Below are 24706 nucleotides of genomic sequence, written 5' to 3' on the forward strand. Positions count from 1 at the left end.
CCATTTGGTAACTTTCCAAAATAAAACACAACAAATAAATACACCCAAGACCACCTTACATACATTCACCTATTTACCATGGAATAAACTCAATTTTGAAATCTTAGAAACACAACTGACAGCCAACACAGATCTAGACACAATAAATTCTGTTAAAAAACGTTGCAAGTGGCTACAGGAAGCTTCCTATATCCAAACACCACTCAGAAAAACAAAACAGGACAAAAGAAAACATGCACCTTGGAGAAACACAGAACTAAGACAGATAAAACAACAAGTCACAGGGCTGCAACGAACCTGGCTCAAAACAAACAACATTCAAGACAAACTTCACCTACCCAAACTTAACAAAGTATACAAATCATCAAACAAAAAAGCTAAAAAAGTTACTACTAAGACAGAATTAAAAATGCTTCATCTGCAAATATAGAATTTTATAAAATTCTTAACAAATTTTCAAAACCTAAATGCATGGAAGGAAGTCATCCCATTACTCAAGAATTCACAGACAAACTGGCAAATCATTACACAACCAAGGCAGACACATTGGAGCACCAACCTATTTCCAAAAATCCCCTTCAAGAGTGAATTTATGGATCTGGTCAAAGCAAGAAGGTCTTCTTGCTGTCTTTCTGACCCTTGTCCACCACACATCATTTTTCTATCTACCTCTGCTGCCACACTAGTAAGAAGAATCATCAATAGTTCTTTAACTAAAGGAATCTTTCCTGAAGACCTTAAAAAGGCATACATACGCCCATTGTTAAAGAAAACAAACCTGGACCCGCATGACCCCAACAACTACAGACGGATTACAAATGGACCTTTCCTGGGCAAACTGATAGAAAGAACAGCTTTTGCCCCGATATTGCATAACTCCATACTTTCACACTACCAAACTGGATTCCGCCCTGAAAGAGGCACTGAATCTGCCCTCATCACCATCTGGGATGATCTTAAAAACACAACAGACCGCAATGGAGTTTCTGCACTACTTCTTTTGGGCCTCTCAGCTGCCTTTGACACAATTGACCATGACACCCTAACACAAAGACTCTACGAAGCCGGCATTGAGGGAACTGCTCTCGACTGGAGTCATGACTTGACTAAAGGGAGACACACCCCGCTACTCTACATTTTTTACTTACCATGGTTCACCTGGATTCTTCGTGAACATAAGGTGTTGCTACTCTTGTTTTATTTGACACTATCTTCTTGGGACACCGGAAGCCCGTATCTGCTCTACTGTTTACTAGGACTCACTCACAGCCTGAGAACTTACTACGTCTCATCTGGTTGACTCTTGGATTCTGAGTGATAGTATTGCCTTGAAAAAGTCACTGTGTGACAAAGCACGTGTTGGCGGTGCTTATTTGACTGTACATATTGGTACACAACTTTTGATCCAATTAAACATCTCTCTGGAATACTAAGAAGAGGACTATACTACTCATTGTCATATGGGTTTCACCAAATTCTACTTTTTTGTAACTCACTAACTCTACATGCGCTGTGTGCTGTGATCATATGCATATATTTATCTCTCTTGTATTATCTAAACTGGATTACGCCAATGGCCTCTGCAATGGATCATCTCATTCTACTATGAAAAAACGACAAAGCATTCAGAACTCGGCTGCTAGACTACTCCTACATGTAAAGCCACAAACCCACATTTCCCTGCCTTAAGGACCCCACATTGGTTACCGATTACCAGAAGATCCACCTTCAAGCTGCTTTGTATCACCCACAAAGCAATTCATAAAGCAGGACCGCTTTTCATAAGGAATATAATCACAAAATACATTAAAAAAAGAAACCTCAGCTCATGATTGGCACCCTGTCTCAAAACACGACCGTACAAGAGAAAGACAATAGGTGGTTCATCTTTCTCGGTTCAAGCGGCCAAACTATGGAAATTATTACCCCCAAATATAAGATCAACGGATACCTATCTCATCTTCAGAAGAATACTCAAGAGTTGGCTCTTTCCTACATAACCACCATACTGAAACAGCAATGGACTGCATATCCCTGTATATGTAAACTTTTAGAATTTCATTCTATGTATATATCTAGATATGTGTATTTATTTGTACAAATAGGTATAATAACTATTTTATCTTATAATATTTACATACTCTTTATGCCTGTTGTAACAAATGTATGTTTTAAATATGGTTAAATGTCTTTATGTATTTGTATGTGTAGATGTATGTATGAGTATATATATATATATGTATATATATATATATATATACTATGTAAATGTGTATGTATGTATGTATATGTGTATATTATTCTACGCTTAACATGTTCATAGGTCATTGTATACTTTCTATATAAGTTGTTTGATTGGATGCTTAAGAGTCTGTTTTTATTTTATCTATTGCAATAGGTAAATATTATTTTAACTATCTACAAGCATTTCACTATCGAAATATTGAGGGAAGATAAAATAATGTTGTAAAAGTACACAAATAAAGTAACTTCAAATATTGCAGCTCTTAAAAGTCTGTGTTTATACGATACAACTGAAATCTCAATATATTATGTTCCTTACATATATATTTCCTTACCATGTAATCATGTATCTATGTATGTATTACTTTAGTCCTACTGTACAAGAGGAAAAGAAAAAAAATACTCTCTCGAAAGCTTTACTCTGTCTCACCATCACCCTATACCTCTATCAATCTATCCTCTACCTCCACTCTCTGACTCATTCCAAACCCATTCTACTACTATGATCTCTAAAATAACCCTTCCTAGACCCTTCGATCCTCTACCCCTCCTGGCTCATCCCAAACCTCAGTTTACTACTATGATTTGCCAAACAACCCTACTAAATTCTCCCTCATTTATCTCTCTTTTAACTCATCCCAAACTCCATTGTAGTACTATGATCTCCTCAGTCCCTTTCTACAGACATTTCCCTCCTCCATTTCTCCTTTACTCATCCCAAACCTCTTCTTGCCACTATGATCTCCCAATTAACACTTCTAGAGTCTCTCCTCCTCTATCCCTCCATTAGTCTATTCAATCCAACTGACAGACTCACGCCCTCTGCTCAAATTAAATTATACCTCCTCATACTAATACTATATACTGTACTCATGTTCTCCTATACTAATCCATCACTAATCATTTTGGGATCCAGAGTAGCATGCTACTCGCCGAAAAGTGCTTCAACGCCTCATCAGGGGTAGTAAGTGCTATGGAAATACAAATACATTTACACATATTGATAGTTGCTTAGAATGAAAATACCAGAGTTGATGATGAACAATGCAAAGTTGAAATTTTTAATGAACGCTTTGGAACCATCATATGGTCTCTATTAATTCTAATGGTGCTTTATTGATGTGTTGATACCCTGGCAAAGCCAGTAGGCTTGCATTATATATCTCATTACAATGTTGTGTTGCATCTGGTGTAGGTGGGGGGGCATTGTGATTCTGGGGTTCAAGTCCCACTAGGGGTAAAATGTGATATGAGGGTGTCACCAAAAGTATTTCCATCTACCTGAATTATATATTTGTAATTTAATGTGTAGTATTTACCATGTGTAATAAAAGTACTTCTAATTTTTAAAAGGAAAGGCACTGACTGAGCAATAATCTATTGAGTGCTGTTGCATGCCAGCAAATTGGGATTTCTATCCAGCACCATGTCTGCTGAGTAGGCCTTGGGCTGCTCTGCTTCGCTACCCTGAGAGAGTGCTAGAATGGGGTTCTTCGTTCCCAGTAAAGAAACAAGTGTAGAACAACTATTTGTGAAAGACTTGCATCCTTTACAACTGATTTCCCAATTTCTCACAAACACCTTGTATGTAGGTTATTATTACCAGCAACAATTGCTTTGGGGTGTAGCAGAAAATAACAGTAATGTATTTTCCTTAGAAGAATGGAAAGACTTTTGTCCCTTCTGCCTTATTTGGAGTCATATGGTTCTACACCACAATTACATTATTTGGTAGAGAGCTGTAGAAAACGAGGCAATCGAAACAAGGGAAGTCTGGGATAAGCCAGAAATAAAGAAAACCAAATGCTGACTCTAGCTTTGACAGACATTGATCACATGTATCAGGATATACTGAATGTCTACAGAAGTACACTCTGAAGAGATTTCCAAAGGTCTGCTAATAAAACTCAGACTATTGCATCGTTTGCACATTACAGAGAAGCACCCATGTTGGATAACATGTAATTCATTCATATATAGAAGAAATGATTCTTGTAAAATTTCCTATAAAATTAAAGGCAATTTTAATCAGCCCATGTCAAATTTCATATTGATAATTGTTAACTCCTAAATGCTATAGCATTGTATGGGCCATAATATTTGTATACCCAATAAAACAGGATGTGAACATTCGTGTAACAATACAAAATATATGAAAAGTAATTAAACATACAAGAATCTTCCAGGTAAGAAAAGGCAATATTGTTTCAACTGGTCAATAGGGGAAGCTGGTTCTTTATATGATATAGCAAAATGAGATATATTGTGCAAAGAGTCCAGGGGCTCCCTTACTAGTGAACAGGGGATTGCTCTGGCAATCCCAATGTGCTCTTTTAGAGGGTAATGTGGTTGAGCAACCTTAGGCTTATAAGAGAGGAGTGTAAGACATCTGCAAATACAGACACATTGAATAAATTAGACACATGACTCAACAAGGAGATCCACACCAATTTACAAAAATAACAAATATCTTTATATATGTTTAGGCATCAGAACCAATACGATCAGGTCAGTACATTTTGCAAGAAAAATACTTTCAGGACTAAAAAAGTCGACAGAATAATTTTTGTCCAAAGCAGCAATGTTATCCTTTGGAGGAAAAACAAGTATTGCATTCAGGTATAGTAGAGAGACTTATGGGGCTAATCCCCTGGAATTAACGTGAGTATGGAGAAAGGTCCAATGACACATCAACAGATCACACAGGGCACCATGGGGCGGCTGGGCTCAGAGGTGTAGGACAGTGCAGATGGGCCCTGGGCAGGGGGGGTTGACATTCTCTCCTTTGAGGGAAGCCAGATCTACATATCAAGTGTGGTGTGCTTCTTTGAAGCCCCCGGCCTTGGAATGCAGATGTGCAGGTCATCCTGTCGGGAGGCGGATGCTAGTACCCCTGCCCAAGCAGGCTTTGTTCCTGTCCAACCAACAGCAAAGGCACTCACCCTTGGGGGTCAGAAAAATGTCTGGTGGTGGCAAGTGGCTAGTTGGAACTAGTCAGCCAACACAAGGGTAAATGGTAGGTTTTTAGGGGGCACCTCTAAGGTGCCCTCTGGGTGCATGTATTATTAAATCCATCACTGGAATCAGTGAAGGTTTATTTTTAATATGAGATGTTTGATACCAAACATCCCTATTTTCAGTGAAGCCATCATGTAGCTGGAGAACTTGTGTTGACCAGTGTCCAGCACAAGTACTTAAAATGGCTTCCATGTTCACTCACTATGTTTGGGAATCGACAAAGACATAGTCGGGGCACATCTGCTCTTAAAGATGTGCCCTTACATGTAATATAATACACCCTGCCTTAGGGCTGTAAGGCCTGCTGTAGGGGTGACTTACATACAGTGCATGCAGTTTTAGAGGACATGGCACACACGCTGTGTGCCATGTTGTGTTTTCACTTTTAGCTGCACCAAGACACACAGCCATTTACTAGGGATTTACGAGGCAAGGGTATTGCCAATTGGGGAGCAATTGCACAGTTTTAGGGAAAGAGATCTAGCACTGTGGACCTGGTTGGCAGGAACCCAGTGCACTTTCTGTCAAAAGTACAGCAATTACCAGGCAAAAAGTGGGGGGTGATCATGTCAAAAAGGGTCACTTTCCTACAGTCCATCGCTAAAAGTCTGTTAGGGAGTTTGAGCTATTACAGCAAGATATGAGCTTTAATATCTAGTATCACCGTGCAAAAAGACACTGGAAAAAAAAGGAAGTGTGCAGTTTTCAGAAAAATACTTTATTCACTTAGTCAACCTAAACTCATATCAAAATGTATCATAGTAAGTGTTAAATCCTACAAACATAGAGGATACTAAATATTATAGCCCATATGGGCCTTTATATTTGGAATCTCCAAGAGCAACCAGATGTGAAAGGTCGTGGAATGTTAAAAAAAATGCGGAACAATACTGTAATCTACTATCAAATAAAAAGCAACTTCAATTGGTCAATGGCTTAAAGGTAAAGGTATCTCTTAAAAAGTAGAGAATACCAGGTATTACAGTAATGCATGAGCTGTAATATTTAGTATCCCATAGCAAACAATGCTGGAAAACATGAGGAAGTGCGCTATACGGTAAACAAATTCTGTGTTCGCCCAGGACACATAAGGCCATGTCAAATAGTATCCTAGTAAGTTCTCAAACTAGAAACATAAGGGATACCAAATGTAGCCCATATGGGGCATTATATGTGATACCCCTAAAAGAAACTGCGTTTGAAAGATAGTGGAATTATATAAAAAACTATGCAAAAACATACTGCAAACGTCTATCAAATAAGATACTATTTCAACAGGTCAGTAGCTAAAAGGAAACCTTTGAAAAGTGGGGCTAACATACATCAATGCATAAGCAGTAATATTTAGTATACCCATACAATAAGATATTGAAAAAGTTGATACAAAAATATTGTGTTCATTTAGCCAACATGACCATGCCATGTTAAATACCCTGCAAAGTGTTATAGAACATGAGGAGATTGTGCTGTAACCATTGGCTCCCTAGATTAGCTGTCATTACCTAGCACCCTAAACCAAGTAGAGGATGCATCCACCACCAAATCCCAATAAATATCTAGGCTAAGAATATTTTTTTAATTTTAATTTTTTTATTTGAAAGTTTTCCCTTGAATTTGGCATGCGCTTGACACCTGAAGCGACTGCCTAGTACACCTATGTCCATAACTATGAACCCTGACTGTAGTTATAATGCGTTAGAATGTATCTTGCACTGCAGGTGCCAGGAAGTCCTGATTCTCTGAGAGTTATTGACTATTGCACTGTCGATGACCCCACAGCACTTTTAGTGTTCCTAAGTACACTAGTCTTCTCTTCGTAGCCACAAGAGTGCTCTGCTTGCTACAATTAATCAGCCATACTGTCAACCTTAAAACTAAAAACTACAAGTCTCAGAATGGATGATGTGGCCTACATAGTGAAGCCTCATATATCTCATAACATACAGCTACTTGACACTAGGGGTCCACCAGAAACAAAATACATTTTTTGTTTATGCTTGCTATTCTGGAACAGCCAAGAGCTAGCACATGAAAAGGTATTTGTGTAAAATGCTCAGTATTCATTTGTAACAATCATGCTTCCTTTTAATAGTCATTGCAGGAAATTAACATTATTTTTATGATGTCTCTCTGGATTTTTCCATAGCTACTTTGCTGGCTCTGTGCACTTCACCCCTGCTAATAGAGTGCATGGGTGCCCCTTTAGACATTGGTAAATTGGTGTGTTCCTGATTGATACATTTAACTTGCCTGGAAGGCCCTAGTGTATGGTGTAGAAAGTGCACACAGGTCCTGGAAGTTAAATGACACTAGTGGACTGCACCACTTTTTGAGCATTCAGCTACAGCAACAGCACAAACATGGCTTCAGGCTTACCCCATGTACCCTGACTGCTGCAGTGTACAACCTGCAGTGCAACCTTTCAACTTAACCATTTTTTGACAGGTAAAAAAAATCCTTTTAAATATGAAATAGTCACATCAGCGTAGGACTTATAGCCCACAAAGCAGAGTGCATGGACCAGCTAGAATAAGTATTAGTAAAGCCAATAGATCGCTCCCATGCAAGAAGTATTGGCTTTGCCTATGTGTTTTAGCCATCTTGTACACTAGCGTGGCTGCTGTTCAGCATGGATAATAGTGTAGAGAAGGGTGGTGTGGAGTGAAGTGTCATAGAGTGGGGTGGCAAAGAGTGGAGTAGAGTGTCTCAGAGTGGCGTGGAGTGTCGTGGAATGGAGTACAGTGGAGTACAGTGGAGTAGAGTTGAGGGGAATTGACTACAGTGGCATAGAGTGAAGGGGTGTAGAGTGGAGAAGCATAGAGTGGAGGATCGTAGAGTAGTGTACAGTGTAGCAGTGTATAGTGGAGTAGAGTGGAGTAGTGTCTCATAGAGTGGGATGGAGTGGTGTATAGTGGAGTAAGGTGGCATAGAGGGAGCTGAGTACAATAGAGTGTTGTAGAGTAGAGTGGCATTGAGTACAGTGGAGTGTTATGGAGTAGAGTGTCATAGAGTGGAGTAGAGCAGATTGTCATAGGGTGGAGTGGTGTAGAGAGGAGGGTCATAGAGTGGAGCAGTGTAGAGTGGAGGGGTGCAGAGTGCATAGTGTAGAGTAGAATAAAGTGTTGTACAGTGGCGTAGAGTGGAATGGTGTAGAGTGGAGTGCCACAGATACTGCAGAATAGCATACAGTTGAGTGGTGTAGAGTGAAGTAGAGTGGAATAGGGTCTCTTAGAGTGGAGGGTTGTAGAGTGGAGTTAAGTGGCATAGAAGGAGTCGTGTGGAGTGGAGAAGTGTGGTATAGAGTGTCAAACAGTGAAGTCTTGTAGAGTGGACTAATGTATTGTAGACTGAAGTAGAGAAGATTGTCATAGAGTGGCGTGGCATAGAGTGGAATGGCGTAAGGTGGAGGGACATAGAGTGGGGGAGCTTAGTGTGGAGGGGTGTACAGTGGCATAGCGAAGAGCAGAGTAAAGTGTTGTAGAGGGAAGTAGAGTGGAATGGGGAAGAGTGGAGTGCTGTAGGGTGGAGTGGATTGGCATAGAAAAGAGTGGAGCAATGTGTCAGAGTGGAGTGGAGTGGCATAAAGCAGAGTAAAGTGGAGTGGAGTGTCATAGAGTGGAATGTCGTAGAGTGGCATAAACTGTTGTAGAGTTGAGTGTCATGGAATGGACTGTCATAGAGTGCACTGTGAAATGGTGAAGAGTGAAGTGCTGTAGAGTGAAGTGACTTACAGTGTCAAGGAGTGTCGCAGAGTGGTGCTTCACAGAATGGAGTGCCTAGATTGGAGTGGCGTAGAGTGGACTAAAGTGGAGTGCCGTAGAGTGGAGTGAAGTGTCTTAGAGTGGTATAGAGTGGAGTGGAGTAGAGAGTCGTAGCGTGGTGTGGGGTAAGGTGGAGTATGCATGATGTGGAAGCACACTCCCATTAGAAACAACAGTTTTCAATTTTAATGACCATTACATTTGCACATGCAGTTTTACTATTAAAACTAAACAGCACACAAAGGATAATGTGTGGAAATTTCCTCACCTAGTGTACTGATTTGTTTTAATCATATTAAAATATTTGTTTCTACCACACTTCAGAATTACAAAAAATCTGCTTCATTTATGCTTTCTTTATTCTGATACATTCGGAAATATTTGCATAGTTCCTTTACAGTCATTTACATTTTGTTGTGTGCTATTAAAAAAGCTTTCTTTTCCAACTTCTGGTATACAACAAGATTGCCACATAAATCCTTTGACGTTGAAGTCAGCAAAATAAAAATAAAAGTAAACATAAGACAAAGCCTGACATTTGACCTCTGTCTGACTACACAGCAAACATGACATGACAAAAACATAATTTAAAGGCCTGTTTAGAAAAAGCGAGCACTCATGGAAGAGTACAAGGAGCAGTGGTAAACGAGCTATACTCCGCAGGCGGGAGGGACAAAGGCATGCTGGACAGCATAAAGCAAATAAAGCTAGCAAAGAGGAAGCAAGGAAATGTAAGTTACAAACCACAAAGCCAATGGTTAGCAATGGGTGGAATGCATTCCACGGGAACCTTTCAGAAGTCCCCAAGAAACATTTTTGAAACCAGAGAGTTGCACAGTCTGGTAAGCTTCGACCTGAAAATGATGCAACAACTATTTGTAATAGTCATTAATAGCCAAACTGAATGGTGAAGTTGGATTTTTAATGAATATTATGGAAATGTATATTTTAGAAAGTTACCTTTTTCCTGCTTAAAGCTCCTGGGGGCTAAATTGCATTCACTCTTTAGCAGTGGCCCAGCCAGGAATTATCCATGATGAATGGCATGGAAACTGATCCCAGAGTAGGGACAATTCCTTGGGTGTAGAGAGGTGTTTTTCTCTTCTCCTGGCAGAACAATCAGTAGGCTGGGCCCAGTAACTTCATTTACATAGAAGGGGCAGTCCCTGTAAAAGGCAAATGTTTGGTGACCCCTGTAAAGGCCGCAGCGTTTGTCCTCCCAATCAGGCTCGTACCAATCCTTGTGGTGGGATAGCTACCCCCAGAACTAGTTTGGAGTGAGGACAGAGAAGAAGGCTGCTCATTACCATTGTTATACCTATGGGATGGGCACACAGGCTATGCACAAAAACAGAGGAATTTCCTCTGTCTTAAATTTTGGGGGTGAGGAGGCACTGTGGGATTGTTTACAGAAGGGCAAGGAGGAACAGCTGAAAAAGTTGCTAAAGTTACCCATGGGAAATTTTGACTAATTGCTTAGGGAGGAGTCAGGAATCACCCACTAGCTGGTGCCAGGTGTAAATGTGGCACCTCCAGACACCCTTTTTAGAACACTTTATGGATCTGTGGAAGAACATAAGAAGGTTGAAGCTGCTGCCTATATCCTGAGAGGAGCCCTGAGGATTGCACCTGCTTCCTCTTGTACCCAAGACAAAAATGTGCACTCCAAGGGCCAGTTGGCTGACCTTCTCTGTAGGTATAGGGCCACAACAAGCTGCAAGTGCTCAGCTGACCAGTAACAAATTGATCCAACTTGGAGCCTGCTGATGACCTCTGCTTGAGTGAGTCTTGATGCCTAAGTGCTGTTCCTCATGTCCTGGAAACGTGGTCTGTATCAAACTAGACTTGTCCTACCACCACTGAAAAGGTGCGACTCAGAAGCCTTTTGGTTTCCAGACCTCCGGAGGACTGGGACGAAGCACCCCAGCCTATTCACCCAAGATGTGGCCTCGTTGGGCTGAGGAAAGGTTTCTCCCAGCCAGAGTTTCTCAGCAGTAGCAAATCTGGTTCAGCTGGTCCTCTATGAGATGGTATCCATGCTCATGGAACCCATCATCAGATATAGCCTACCGCCTTGTGCTGCTGAAGGATTTTGATTTCACTTTCACAGAATAAGGGCCTGATTCTAACTTTGGAGGACGGTGTTAAACCGTCCCAAAAGTGGCGGATATACCACCTACCGTATTACGAGTCCATTATATCCTATGGAACTCGTAATACGGTAGGTGGTATATCCGCCACTTTTGGGACGGTTTAACACCGTCCTCCAAAGTTAGAATCAGGCCCTAAGTCACAAGATAAAACTCTAACATGACCATTTTTGCTTTTTGGTGCCATTCTCACTTAAATCTTTTTAAAAAATCATATATCTAGAACCCTTTAATGGATTATTGTAATTTTATTTATTAAGTATTACTCTATATTTCTAATTTGGTTCAGGATTTTTATTGCTTGTCATATTTCACACATTGCCCTAAGTTAAGCCTATCCATTCTGTGCCATTGCTAACAAGGGGTGGAGATCAAGTTAATTTAGCTACTTTGAGGGTAGACCCTGACTTGAGTTGTGATTATTTCATGAAGTGGGACATTGTCCACCCTAAACAATAATCACATTTTTGTTTACAATCATTAGTAAGATTGAACATTTTTAAAGGATTTCTTCTTGGGCTTTGTGTTCTAGGTTTATAAGTCAAAAGACAAAAATACAGGATTGCATTGTTTTTTAATTAGCATGGACATATAAATATAGGGTAGGTTAGTAAAATGCCAGTAAGGTGCACACCTGATAAGTTTCCAGGCCCATGTGTGATGTGTTATTCCACTCCAGGTTGTTTTTCTTTGAATTCTGGGATTTCAGTACTGTTTGAAAGGAATAAAAAACACTAACTGCGGTTCCTCATTTAGGGCAGAAGAGCCTTGCCCTCTGCCTACACTGCCCCCAGGGATGAAAAATAAAATGGTAATAAAGTTAATTTATTACCATTTTCTTTTCCATCCTCCCGTCCTCAACCGATTTTCAGGACAGGGCAGGGCCACTGCTGTCAGTGGCAGAAGTGAGCTGTGCACAGTTTAAGGTGTGCATGTCTTTTTGGCTGGCTGGCTGTCTTGCGACGTCCAGCCAGACGTGCACTTTAAACTTCTCTAACCTAGCCGTCTTAAGACAGCTGGGTTACAGATAGCACAGGCCACCAGTGCTCTTTAGAGCACTGAGAAAGGCCACTCTCTCCAATCCTGATTCTTCTTTTATTCTGGTTACCAGCATGAAAGCAGCACCAGGATTGCTTAAGGGACTTTACTGGAGTCTGAGGAGACTGGAGCGAGGAGGAAGTCGGACGTCGCGCAGCAATCAAGGTGTTTTTTTCTTTTATTTACACACCAGGGGCGGCTCCTTCGCTATGGCAAAGGAGTGTTGCCCCACTGGCTGTGCCAGAAGTAGAAAAACAAAACAATAGTTTACTATTGTTTTGTTTTTCTACTTCTGGCACAGCCAGAAGAGCTGGGAGGGGCGGGCTGGGCCTCGGGAGGAGGGAAAGGGGAGGAGGGCAGAGTGCACCTAAGTGCGCATGTGTGTTTGGCCGGCCGTCTCAGGCGGTCAAACACACATGTGCACTTAGGTTTCTCCAGCCTGGCTGTTTTTAACAGTCAGGCTGGAGAAACTGCACAGACCTCAGGGCTGTGTCTGCACAGCAGTCAGTGCCTCTCAGAGCAATCCTGCCACTGCTTTCATACAATATTTAGCATGAAAGCAGAGACAGTGTTGCTGGGGAGCCTATGCTGGTGTCCCAGCAGTGAATGCTGGGACACCAGAAGAAGAGGAGCGCGAGGCGGCAGGGACGGAGGCAAGGTAAGTGCTTTTAAAAAAAACTTTTACCTCGTCTCTGCCCAACCCCATACCATGCCCCTTCCCTTGAGTTATGAGGCGGCCGCCGCTGTTACACACACCACTCACCTTGCATGCATGCATGCACGCACCAACACCACATTTGCCCGGCCTCCCGCCCCCACTCTGCCTACATGCCAGCCGCCATTGAACAACACTACAAGTCCCAGAATTCAAAGAAGGAAAAAAAATACGACTTGAGAAGCACATCACGCTTGGACCTTAGAAACGTGATAGGGTTGAAGGTTTGTTGTATTTAATTAAACGTTCACTGGTATTGAACTTACTGTGCAGGTTATGTGTTTGTCAATAACGCTATGTACCATGTTCATTATATAAAAACCAGAACGCGTTAATTCCCTGTTTTGCTTTTTCTTACTGCTTTTACCCTTTTATCTCTCACGTTTTGATGTTGTTTTCCCCATTTGTAGCTTTCTATGTCAACCCCTGCCATCGATTCAATTCTCTTCCCCTCCTGCTTGTTTCACTGTCTGAATCTATTTCCTCCATCAAATATTTTCCTTGTTTTCGCCTTGTCCATGCATTCATTTAATTTTCCTTTATTTCACGGTTTATGTGCATTATTCGCGCTTTTCTGCCTGTCTCTACTCGTGCAGGAATGATCCTCTGGCGCTGCAGTATTAGACAACTGTCAGGTATTTTGTAGCCTCAGCTGAGCATTGAAGCGTGCATCCCCTAACTCGCCCCGAAAGGAGGTCTGCAGCATCTGCTGCTGCCGCCTGAGTTTGTCTGGTCGTGCCCGGGCAGAGTTTACTATTCTTCGAAATCAGCTGTAGCGCAGGGAATACACCTTTCCGAGGGATTATCAAATATTGCACACCCCCTGCACTGGGACAGCTCAAGGAGCCGAGGGTCATTCTCAGAGCGTGTCAGGCGGCGGGGGTGAGGGGAGGGTGGAGTCAGACCAGGAAGTAAGGAAACGACGATCTGCCTGGCGGCTAGGGAGCCGAGCTGCTCCAATTGTAGTGTAGTCACGGAGGTCTTTGTTTACTGCTTCCCGAAGAGTGCTGGAGCGAGAGGGAGCCCGAAGCAGCAACGTGGAGCCCAGCAGCCCCCCAACCATGGCGGAACACCCCAAGAAGCAGCGCTCCGAAGGTAAGGGCGCGCGACTCCGCGTTAGCTCTCACGATTGTATCCCTCTCACCCCCCCCCCCCGTTCTTTCGATCATCCTGTGTGTAGTAAGTTTTAGAACTGGACTACTGATTTAATTCTGTAGGGAAGTACACCCAATATTGCTTTACGTGGCGAGCAACACAGCCAAATATTTGTTGACCGTTTTCTGTGCACTTAACTGTATTCACGAGTATATCGTGAAACTAAAAGTGCGACATGTCACGTTCCAGATATGAAAGCAGCCCATGGGTCTGGAGAAGGAGGGTCAAGCTTTACACTCACTGGTCAAGCTCACACAATATTGTCAAGGGGATTATTTTAGTCCCGGAAGGCAATGACAGAGCAACCAAGTTGCCTTTGAGAGATGGACACGTTTGAACATGTTTTTCAAGTTTGTTTTCCCTCCAGTCATATTTTGAGCAAACTTCCTTACTCAAATTACACTCACTGTACACTAGTCACATGAGCTACCTATTGCATGTACATATTGAAATGCGTACACACAAGCACACCACTGTCTGGCATCCACTTAAGCGTGAAATTGTTTCCCTACTTGTACAGAGTTCATTACCTGCATGTGATGTAAATTATAAAATGGGGCAGAATGTTTATTTAATCAATCTGACTTTTAAATAGTGCTGTCAGCTTTGTGCCATCGTAAACTGTTCTATCTCTGGCATAGCACACTGTCTACCATTATCAAGCCACTTGAATTATGTGGCAGGAGAAGACCAAATTATGCGGCAGGGTTGAGTAAATTATGCAGCAAGAAATAAAATTATGGGGCATAATGCAGCACATTTTGTAATTGTATTACTTAATTATTTTATCATTTGTGAACTTGATAACACTGCCTAGGCATTGCTTGCATCTCGTTAGGACCAGTTTAACAGCCAAATATAGCAATAAGCAACAGAAAGATGACCAGGCTAGGTTTGCAAAGGACTCTCAACAAGTGTTGCTGCATTTTTAGTAACTCTTAACTGAGCGAGAAACTTTTTTTGCTAAAATCTGTAGATTATGTGGTGATGACGGATTATGTGAAAAATGTGGCAAATCTGTAATTATTCGAAAATCGCCACTGCTGCACAATCACATAATTCCAGTGGCCCTGTTCATTATTAACCTGTCAAAGTCGGCGATCCAACAGATTAAAGTGAAGCTGACACAAGGTTCTGCATTGGCGCTAAGAGACAGTGCACAAGCCAAGTTATGGAAATGTTTGGTATGTGAAACAGTGCAGCAAATATCATTATATATAATTATAAAGATAAAGTGTCTTCAAAATTAAAAAAAGCCATTTCTTTAACATGCGGAAGCGATTCACCTTAGTACATCAATTGTATCACTACATTGGGGGCATTCATTAAAAGTGAAGGTTTTTAAACATTTACTTAGAAACATTCTTGCCCCTCTCCCACCCACACAATAGTGCTGTTAGTGGAGTAAGAGGCAGGTCATTTGTCATGTGCATCCTATGTGTGGCCTATGCTCTTATTATTTAGGAAGCAGCATTAAAATCTATTGAAATCAAACACAATAAATGTCTTGTACAGGTCATGTAGTGAATTTATGTATTCCAAGATGCTTTCATATGCAATTATGAAGAAAAAGAAGGCATGGTGAAATATAAAATATGCCTAGTATAAGACGCCATGATTGATCCCACGTTTTCTGATTTCAGGTTGTGCAATTCAACCACTAGATAGCTATCTCTTTCTCTTTCTGTTTTACATCAATAATTAATGTTTGACTTTAGTTCTTGGCACAGGAGGTCAGAGAGTGGATGGCAGGCAGAAACATGAAAGCTCTTCTAGTTTCGGGCTCGTCCAGGAGGGCCTAGAGCTGAGTCAAAGCTAGGCACCTATCTTGAGCCTGCGTTTGTCTCGCCCATTTCCATTAACCTGCTGACATATCTTAACTGCCTAGATAATTTACTTTGAATACTCCTCAGAACGGTTGTGAGGAAACAGTTTCTGCAATTGTATGACCTACTACGCTTGGCAACATCTTTTTTGCTATTGGTTGTGTGCTGATAATTTGTGAGAAAGTCATCCTTTTAGCATGTTCGCCCCCTTTTATTTTCTCACTGATACTGGTGGTAGCTGACCCTGACTGTGCCATGGGCTGTGCCAACCAGGCCCAGGGCCAGTGCTCTGATCGAAAGGTATATTCTAATGTGGTATAATTACAATTGGCAATGACAGACTCCTGTAAATCCCTAGTATATAATAGGGCAGGGACGTTTAGAGGCCCAGTAGATTTTCTGCACTGGAGTGTGCACTGCTGTGTTGCCTGCAGTCATGTTTAAAGGCAGCCCTGCTTTGCAGACTGTCTTTAAAAAGTAAAATGTATGCAAATTCGACTTTAGAATTTAAGGTACTTCCAAAGTGATAATCTAACTTATTTTTACATATTTCACCCTAAGGTCTTCCCTGGGTACCCGAAGGGTGGGATGCCATGTAACTATAAGCAGTGACATTATAAACAGTATTTTATAAGCCCTGGTGAGGGAAAAACTGCCCTTTTCATTTTTCCTCATGGTGATACTTAGCTCCATAGGATAACATGGTAAATATTTCATTTAATCATAAATATTGCTATGGGTGATCTCAGTGTGTTATGGAATTACTCAAACGATTGGTAATGATAAATCCATTACCTCACTATCGTTGAATTTATCATAACTAGTAAGAAAATAAGTCATAGGACATTCTTTTCTGTAAGCCGAAATCAATCCAGCTTGTGGCCTCTCCTGATTGGTCAGCCTTAAACAGGATTTGCCAGGCTGCTTTGATGAGGTGATAAGTGGCCTGCACTGAGCAAAGGTTATCTGATGGGGGGAGTTCTGCAGCTGCAGAGGCCAGGCCAGGAAGGGGGTTGGGTACCTGGGCTTTAAAGAGAACAGGGCAGAAAGGATTGTCAGCCAGGCATACCCTCTTACCCTGAACCCCAAAGACAGAAAGCAGGCCCATGAAACATATTTGCAGATGGTCTTGAGGGGGAGTGTTAATGGAAATGAGCCAAAACAGTAGGTTGGTGTAACCAGGTCTTCCTTCTCTGGAGAGAACTCACCCATCTTGGATTTTAAAGTGCAGTGCTTTGAGGGACAAGAAAATGCCACACTTTGGAGGAAGCCGTCATGCTTTTGAGTGGCAGCCTGCATCTCAATGTACATGGGTGCCCCCTACTTGTCTCCGAAGGTGATTGAATAAATATGGCTGAGCTGCATTGCAACTCAAATCTGCTGCCTGAAACCACCAAATAGAAGAAGGACTGCCCTACTGAAACTCTGGCCTGCAACCCAAAGGACTGCACTCTGAAGTACTTCGCTTGTTTCACACTGGAACAACAGCCCTAAAGAGATTGCCTTGCTTAAAAAAGGACTAAGGAGTGGACTCCCTGAAAGCAACAGTTTAACAGAGTTTGCCTGCACTAACTGTCACAAACGCCCCCAGCTGGGAGTGACTCCAGTGGTCTTTTAAGGATTTGGCCAGGTGCATTGTGAGAATTGTAGTCCTAAAATCTCAAGGATCATCTCAAAGCTTCTAGAGCCTTGGATTTGTGTTTTGGACACTTTGAACCCTTAAGAGGAACTTGGGGAGCAAGTTCCAGAAGTTTGGAGCAACTTTGGGGAAAAAGCTCCATAAGTGGACCGACCCGATGTCGTGAGTCAAGCCGACTACCTTTAACCGTGACCCGACCAGAATTTCAGGTTTGTCCTGCGGAAAGCTCCAGAGCTCCATACTTCCAGGATTTGACCGGGGCCTTGCAGAAAAGCAATCCAATGACATCACATCGAAATCAGCTTGGTGGAAAAGACCACCCAACGTCAAGATAGAAAAGCTTCAGAATGTTTCTAAGTATGAAGATAACATTTTGACGAGGCCTGCCGCTCAGTGTATTCGAGTTGGGGTCCATCGGGGTCTGCCTCAAATTGTGACTTGGTCCCTGTCTAGTGGGACCAGATGTCCCCTGTTGGCACTGTTGATTTCTAAGCACTAGAGAGCACATTTTTTAATTAAACCTTTATAAGTTCATATCTCTGGTTTCCTTTATTAGATTTTGTCGTTTTGGTGTCATTTTAAAGATAGTAATTATTTGTATTTTTATAAATTGGTGTGGCATTTTTTTGTGTGTGTTGTGTCTTACTTACTGTATTGGTGTATTTAAATGCTTAACATACCTGTCTCCTAAGTTAAGCCTGCCTGCTCGTTGCCAAGCGACCAGGGTTGATCCAGTGGCTGAGGTTTTGAGACCTGACTGGAACTAATATTGGGTTGGTGGTCTTATTGCTACTGGTAGGTGTGTCATTACTCCTAATAATAATCCACCTTCCAACATAATTTATTTATTTATATACACTTACAGCAACCAAAAATGAGTGATCACATTTTTAAAAATCCCAGAAAACGACAATCGTTCTAGTTGTTGAGTATCCGCTAGACAGCACAACAAGGGGCATGCATACCAGTTGGTGACTTTATTGCCGCTGTTAGCGGGTTCATAGTTGGCCAGCACGCTCCAGTCATCAATTCCTTTTCTTTGTGTCACGGATGCACCCAGCACAGATTGTTTTATTTTAATTAGTGCATCCACCTCTACCGCTGTTACTGAGGTACTATTACTCCTCCCTCCCACCCACCACTTTTCCGTGTTGCTGAGCCCTGTCCCTCCTCCCACCCATCCCCGTCTTTATTTTAAACATTACCACACCTTCTTTCAGCTGGCCGTGTGACTCATGTCTCCAGCTAGTGCCAGATTGTAAGTAATGTACTTGCATGGCCACTTTGGCTTAAAATGGAACACGTTACCCTGTTTTCAAAACAGTGCACTTTCATAGCTATTTACAATGCGCATATTTTGAAAGCATAAACATTTTTACATTTCTTTTTTCTTATTTGTAATAGCCAGAGTACCTTTATTTAAACATAGGCCTTCTTTCGTTTACTAAACACACAAAAGCAAATTTCACACAAAACCTGCCACTGCCCCTATTCACAAGATGTCGAAGTCAGCATTCATCGTGGACGCATTCATTTCAGATCATTCCTCCAGTCACTGTTAAGAACTTCAGACATCCTTTTTCCATGTCGCAGACTCAAGACTGAGCAAGTTTTCCTTATAAACAAACACTCTTCTTTTCAGCAGGTGCTGTTTAATTTGACTATTTATATTTGTAAGCTGCATCTTCACTTTCCCATCTTTCTTCCCTAGTGGTTTGAAAACCATCCCCATGTTCTTTGCTTTCTGCCGTTCGATCTGTGCACAATTCTACTCAACACCACACAATTCTAAGTCCCACCATTCCACTTCACACAGTTTCACTCCACACAATTCCACACCACATCACACAATTCCACTACACACCGCACAGTTGCATTCTGCACATTTCCATGCCACGCCACACAATTCCACTTCACAGCACATCATTTCACTCCGCTCCATTCACCATAATTCCACCCCACATAATTTCACTTCACACCACACAATTCCACAACATGCCACATAATTCCACTCCTCGGCACATAATTCCATTCCTGTCCACGCCACATAATTCCACTCCACTCTTTGGAACCCAATTCCATGCCACAGTTCCATACCACATAATTCCACTTCACACCACATAATTCCACTCACATCACATAATTTCACTACACATCACATAATTCCATTCCACACAATGGCATTCCATGTAAGCAACTCCATTTAACGCCATGCAATTCCACAGCTCATCATTCCACTCCATGACACACAATGCCATGCCACACAGTTCCACGCCTCACAATTCCAGCCACAAAGTTCAACCCTTTGCCTCACAATTCCACCTCATGCCATATAATGCCACTCAACATCACATAATTCTACCACACTCCATGCCATATAATTCCACTCCACTCAAACATAAGTCTACTCATATCCACACCATACAATTAAATACCACAACACATCACATAATCCCACACAACTGCGCTCTGCGTCATATACCTGCACTCCACCCCACACAATTTCACTCCATGAGCACAAAATTCCACTCCACACAATGTCACGCCAAATAATTCCATGCCATGCCACATAATTGCGGCCACAGCATGTAATTCTATGCCATTTAATTCACTCAGCTCCATCCCACATAATTTGATTACATCTAAATCCACTCCACATAATTCCACTCCACTTCCCATAATTCCACTCCACTTCCCATAATTCCACTCCATTTAACACAACACAGTTCCTCACCACACAATTCTATGCCATACCACATTATTGTGTGCAACGCCACACAGTTCCACACCACATAATTCCACTCCATGCCACATATGTCCACTCCACAAAATTCCACTCCACAATACATAATTTTACGCCACTCCACCTAATTCCACTCCACATCACCTTATTCCACTCCACATCACTTAATGCCTCTCCACAGTTACACTCCATGCCACATAATTGCACTCCACACCACACAATTCCATGTCTCAAAATTCCACTCCATGCCACACAGTTCCACCCAACACAATTCCACGCCACGTAATTCCAGTCCATGCTACATAAATCTACTCCACGCCACATAATTCTACTCTACTTCACACCACATAGTTCCACTGTACTCAGTACAACACAATTCCTCGCCACATAATTCCACTCCACATGATTCCATGCCAAGTTTTCTAATTCCACACCACATAATTACACTCCATGCCACATAATTCAACCCACACAATTACACTCCAAGCCACACAATTGCACTCCATGCCAAACAAGTCCACATCGCACAATTCCACTCCATACCATACAGTTCCAGGCCATGCAACACAATTCAACACCACATAATTCCACTTCACATATTTCCACTCCACACCACATAATTCCAGTCCAGGCAATTCACTCTACTCAGTGCCTCACAGTTCTATGTCACATATGTCCATGCCTCATAATTCCACTCTGTGGCCCATAATTTCACTCCATGCCACACCACATAATTCAGTGCCTTACCACATAATTTCCCACCATGCCACTTGTTTCTACTCTGTGGCACTCCACGCCACACAGTGCTACACACAGTCACACCAATCCTCATAGTGTCACACAATACCACTTCACACCACACAATGCCTCTTTTCTCCTCTCCTCACCGTGCCACTCCATTCCACATCACGCAATGCCACTCCACGCCACACAGTGCCACTACCTGACAGCAAAGACAATAGATCTCATCTAGACAAAACCTATTGGCTTTGATAAAAGGTCTTGCATGCAAGAGCAATTGGCTTTGGCAGTGTTTTGTAGCCATGCTCTGCAGCACTACAGATGATTTGCAGTGTGGCCACAACTAATTTTAACAAGCATTTTCAATGCAACGGGTCTCGCTTTTACTTGAGTTAGAGCTATTAGCGTTGTAAAGAAAAAAAAACGCAGCGCGATCGCGCTATGTAAAATGCAGCGCGATTGCACTGCATGGAAAATAAACAAATAAAGTAGTCCGGCCCCAGGCTGAAAACATCGAGCCTCGCATGTTTTTTTTAGTTTACCTGTGCTGCGTAGGTGGGCTAAACACTGGAAAAGGCATGACATGTGCATGCCTTTCACAAATGAAAGCAAGCAGATTTTAAAAGGCAAGTCCACAAACCAATGTAAGTGACTGACGTGACATGTGCGTGGTTTGAAGCCCAAAGAGAGATTACAGAATGGATGGAGCGCTTTGCGCTCGCCCATAAAAAGCACTTTGATTCAGCTAAGGCTGACGTGCCTTTTTAAAATTAAAGGTGCATTAGTGCTGGTTGAATCATAACTCGTTTTTATTATTTTGTTTAGTCATGCTGCTATGCCACATGGGTACAAATCATTGAATAAGTGGACAATGCCCATGCTGAACAGCAGGAACAAAAGGCAATGCAAGAGGCAATAGTTCAAGTAGCATACCTATTGACTTTGCTAATGCTTGTTTGTTCAGGGCCGAATTGGGTTGTAGTTGGATGATTTTGTGTGTATTTCCACAGCTATCATAGGAAGAAAAACCCATAAAGAAGCAACAATATGGACTTTTTTTGCCGAACAGAATACGTGCAAGAGTTTAGCTGCGCTCTCAAAGAAGAGTGTTATGAAAATGAGTCAGAAGATGAAGTTTGTGTTGTATGTGGTGACCTTAAAAGAGATGCACAGCAAAACACTGCCTAGGAAATACTTTTGATAAACAGGCAGTGTTTTCTCTCTTGTGAACAAAAAAAAGCTGTACGTCCATCATGTGCTCTTGTAAAACAGGTTAATGCACAAGGGCGATTAGTTGCTAGTCTGACAAAATGACTACATGATGGCTCATCACCAAAACCTTATACGAAAACTCATAGGACAATGTAACCATCCATGAAACACCATTGTCTAGATGGCCTGCCAATCCAAGCAATAGCAAAGCATCAAAAAGACACTAAGGCCGATGGCTTAAGAGCCTGGGCCCAAATCGAAACTCTCTGTAGTTTCTTCTTATTGTTCTTTTTTAAAGAACTGAACACATCTGTAGTAGACCTAAAAATATAATATGAGAGTCCCGTGGTGAGAAGTTTATACTTTTACATCTGCATAAAGTATATGTTGCACAAATAGCCATTGCCCAATGTCAGAACAAAAAATAATGTTAGTAGTAGTTTTTCAAGTGTCCCACTGTGGAAGAGAGACAGAGGGAATCCTCCTTTAAATAGAATACATCCAAAGTTATAATCAGAACCTCTGCTAGGATTGGTGCTTCCCTCTGTAACTTGACTTTTATAATTCCTTACTCCACCAGGGAACCCATCTCTTCTTGTGGGGCAGTAGAGGTGGTGGGGAATAGTGCAGTTACTTTTGCCACTGTATTCCAAGACATAGGGTTCTGCCCTTCTCCTTTGTTAGATGGCTGATCAGTCTTGCCTCACCACTGACTGAAACCTCAGTGTCCCTTTGCCTGCCTTGGAGGATAGGAAAAAGGCACAGTCACCCTAATGCTGTGTAAAATGTAGATTGGTGCATGTAAATCGCTGTGTAAAAGCGCATGCAACCACGAATAAACTACAACAAGACCAAACACAGGCACATTTTAAAGCATTTATTGTAGTTTCATAACTGCATTACTCTAATAATTACACAGATGGTGGACCGTAAAGAAATGGAGGCCTTGCAAGCACAATAAGGAAACAAAACATTAACAAAAAGTTTTAGATGAGTCTAAACATGTAAAATGCAGTCTCCGACTTGACATCAGTCTGCGAAAAGTGATCACTAGTTTAGTTTAGTAGAGGACTATGATGTCTGAGTGAACATGTATTGTTTCCACAAACAATTTGGCCCTTTGTAGTGCACTCTGTTCCATGGACCGGGAATTGCAAAAGCTTTAGGGTCCACAGCCATGTCTGTGATATATCCCTATTGACTTTAATGCTTGACTCTCAACGCTAATGAGATAGATCCAACTACAGATGACCAAAGCTATATTCTCCAAAAGCATGTGAAATACAGGGTTAATATTAAGATACATTAAACATGGGAATTCATTACAGCCATCTTGAAGAACATTCTATGGTTGACCATTGTTGCAATTCTATAACTGAAAACTGGTTCCATCCTCTACAAAGCATGTAGCTAAGTGAGTACAAAAAACCCAAATCCTATGCAAAGCTACACCATTTTCTTTCAGCCACCGTTTCTTTGGGAATAAGATACCGCAGGAGGTCACGGAAAGGCAGACAGTGGTTGTCTGAGTGCTCCATTACTTTGTATTGATATTGTTAATCTAATCAGAATTTATTCTGGCTAGAGTTTATACATCAGGGCAACAGGTGTGTTGTAATGTGTGAGCACCCCAAAAATGTGTACATTTTTTTTGGGGCAATATCAATCAATCAGAACATTTCTAAAGCACACTACTCACCCGTTAGGATCTCAAGGCGCTGGGGAGGGGGGCGCTACTGGTCGAAGAGCCACGTCTTGAGGCATTTCCTGAATGTCAGGAGGTCCTGGGTCTGGTGTAGGTGGAGCGGTAGGGAGTTCCAGGTCTTGGCGGTGAGGTGAGAAAAGGATCTTCCTCCGGCAGTGGTGCGGCGGATGCGGGGGACGGTGGCGAGTGTGAGGCTGGCGGAGCGGAGACGGCGGGTGGGGATGTGGAAAGTGAGTCTGTCGTTGGAGTAAGCTGGACCTGTGTTGTGGAGAGCTTTGTGTGCATGGGTCAGGAGCTTGAAGGTGATCCTCTTTGAAACGGGTAGCCAGTGCAGGTCTCTGAGGTGGGGGGAGATGTGGTTCTGGTGTGGGACATCAAGGATGAGGCAGGCGGATGCATTCTGTATTCGTTGCAGTTTTGTTTGCAGCTTGGCCGTTGTCCCTGCGTATAGAGCGTTGCCGTAGTCCAATCTGCTGCTGACAAGGGCATGGGTGACAGATTTCCTGGTCTCGACGGGAAGCCACTTGAAGATTTTGCGGAGAGTGTTGTAGCAGGAGGAGGTGATTGCGTTGACCTGCTGAGAGTGGAGTCCAAGATGAAGCCCAGACTGGATGTGCATTAACACAAACCATTCTTGCCTTTTTTATGATAGTGGTTGTCAGTAGGCCTGGTTAAAAATTATTTACACAGCTTAAACTCTTTAAATTATCCAATTTTGTGTTATGAGAAAACTGAACATTTTCTCAAGATTTTCCAGCA

At 42.1% G+C, this 24706-nt stretch overlaps 1 protein-coding gene across 1 annotated transcript in view; it reads left to right on the plus strand.

Moving 5' to 3' along the window:
- Nucleotides 1-13847: 13847 nt before the first annotated feature.
- CASP6 (caspase 6) overlaps nt 13848-24706 on the plus strand; it is a 139715-nt gene continuing 128856 nt past the window's right edge. The window contains exon 1 of the mRNA XM_069241111.1: nt 13848-14021. Within this exon, the coding sequence (XP_069097212.1) occupies nt 13988-14021 (34 nt within the window). The 5' untranslated portion in view covers nt 13848-13987. The remainder of the gene's footprint in view (nt 14022-24706) is intronic.

The sequence above is a fragment of the Pleurodeles waltl genome, chromosome 1_2 (assembly GCF_031143425.1).
Source record: "Pleurodeles waltl isolate 20211129_DDA chromosome 1_2, aPleWal1.hap1.20221129, whole genome shotgun sequence".
In the NCBI taxonomy this organism is placed as follows: domain Eukaryota; kingdom Metazoa; phylum Chordata; class Amphibia; order Caudata; family Salamandridae; genus Pleurodeles; species Pleurodeles waltl.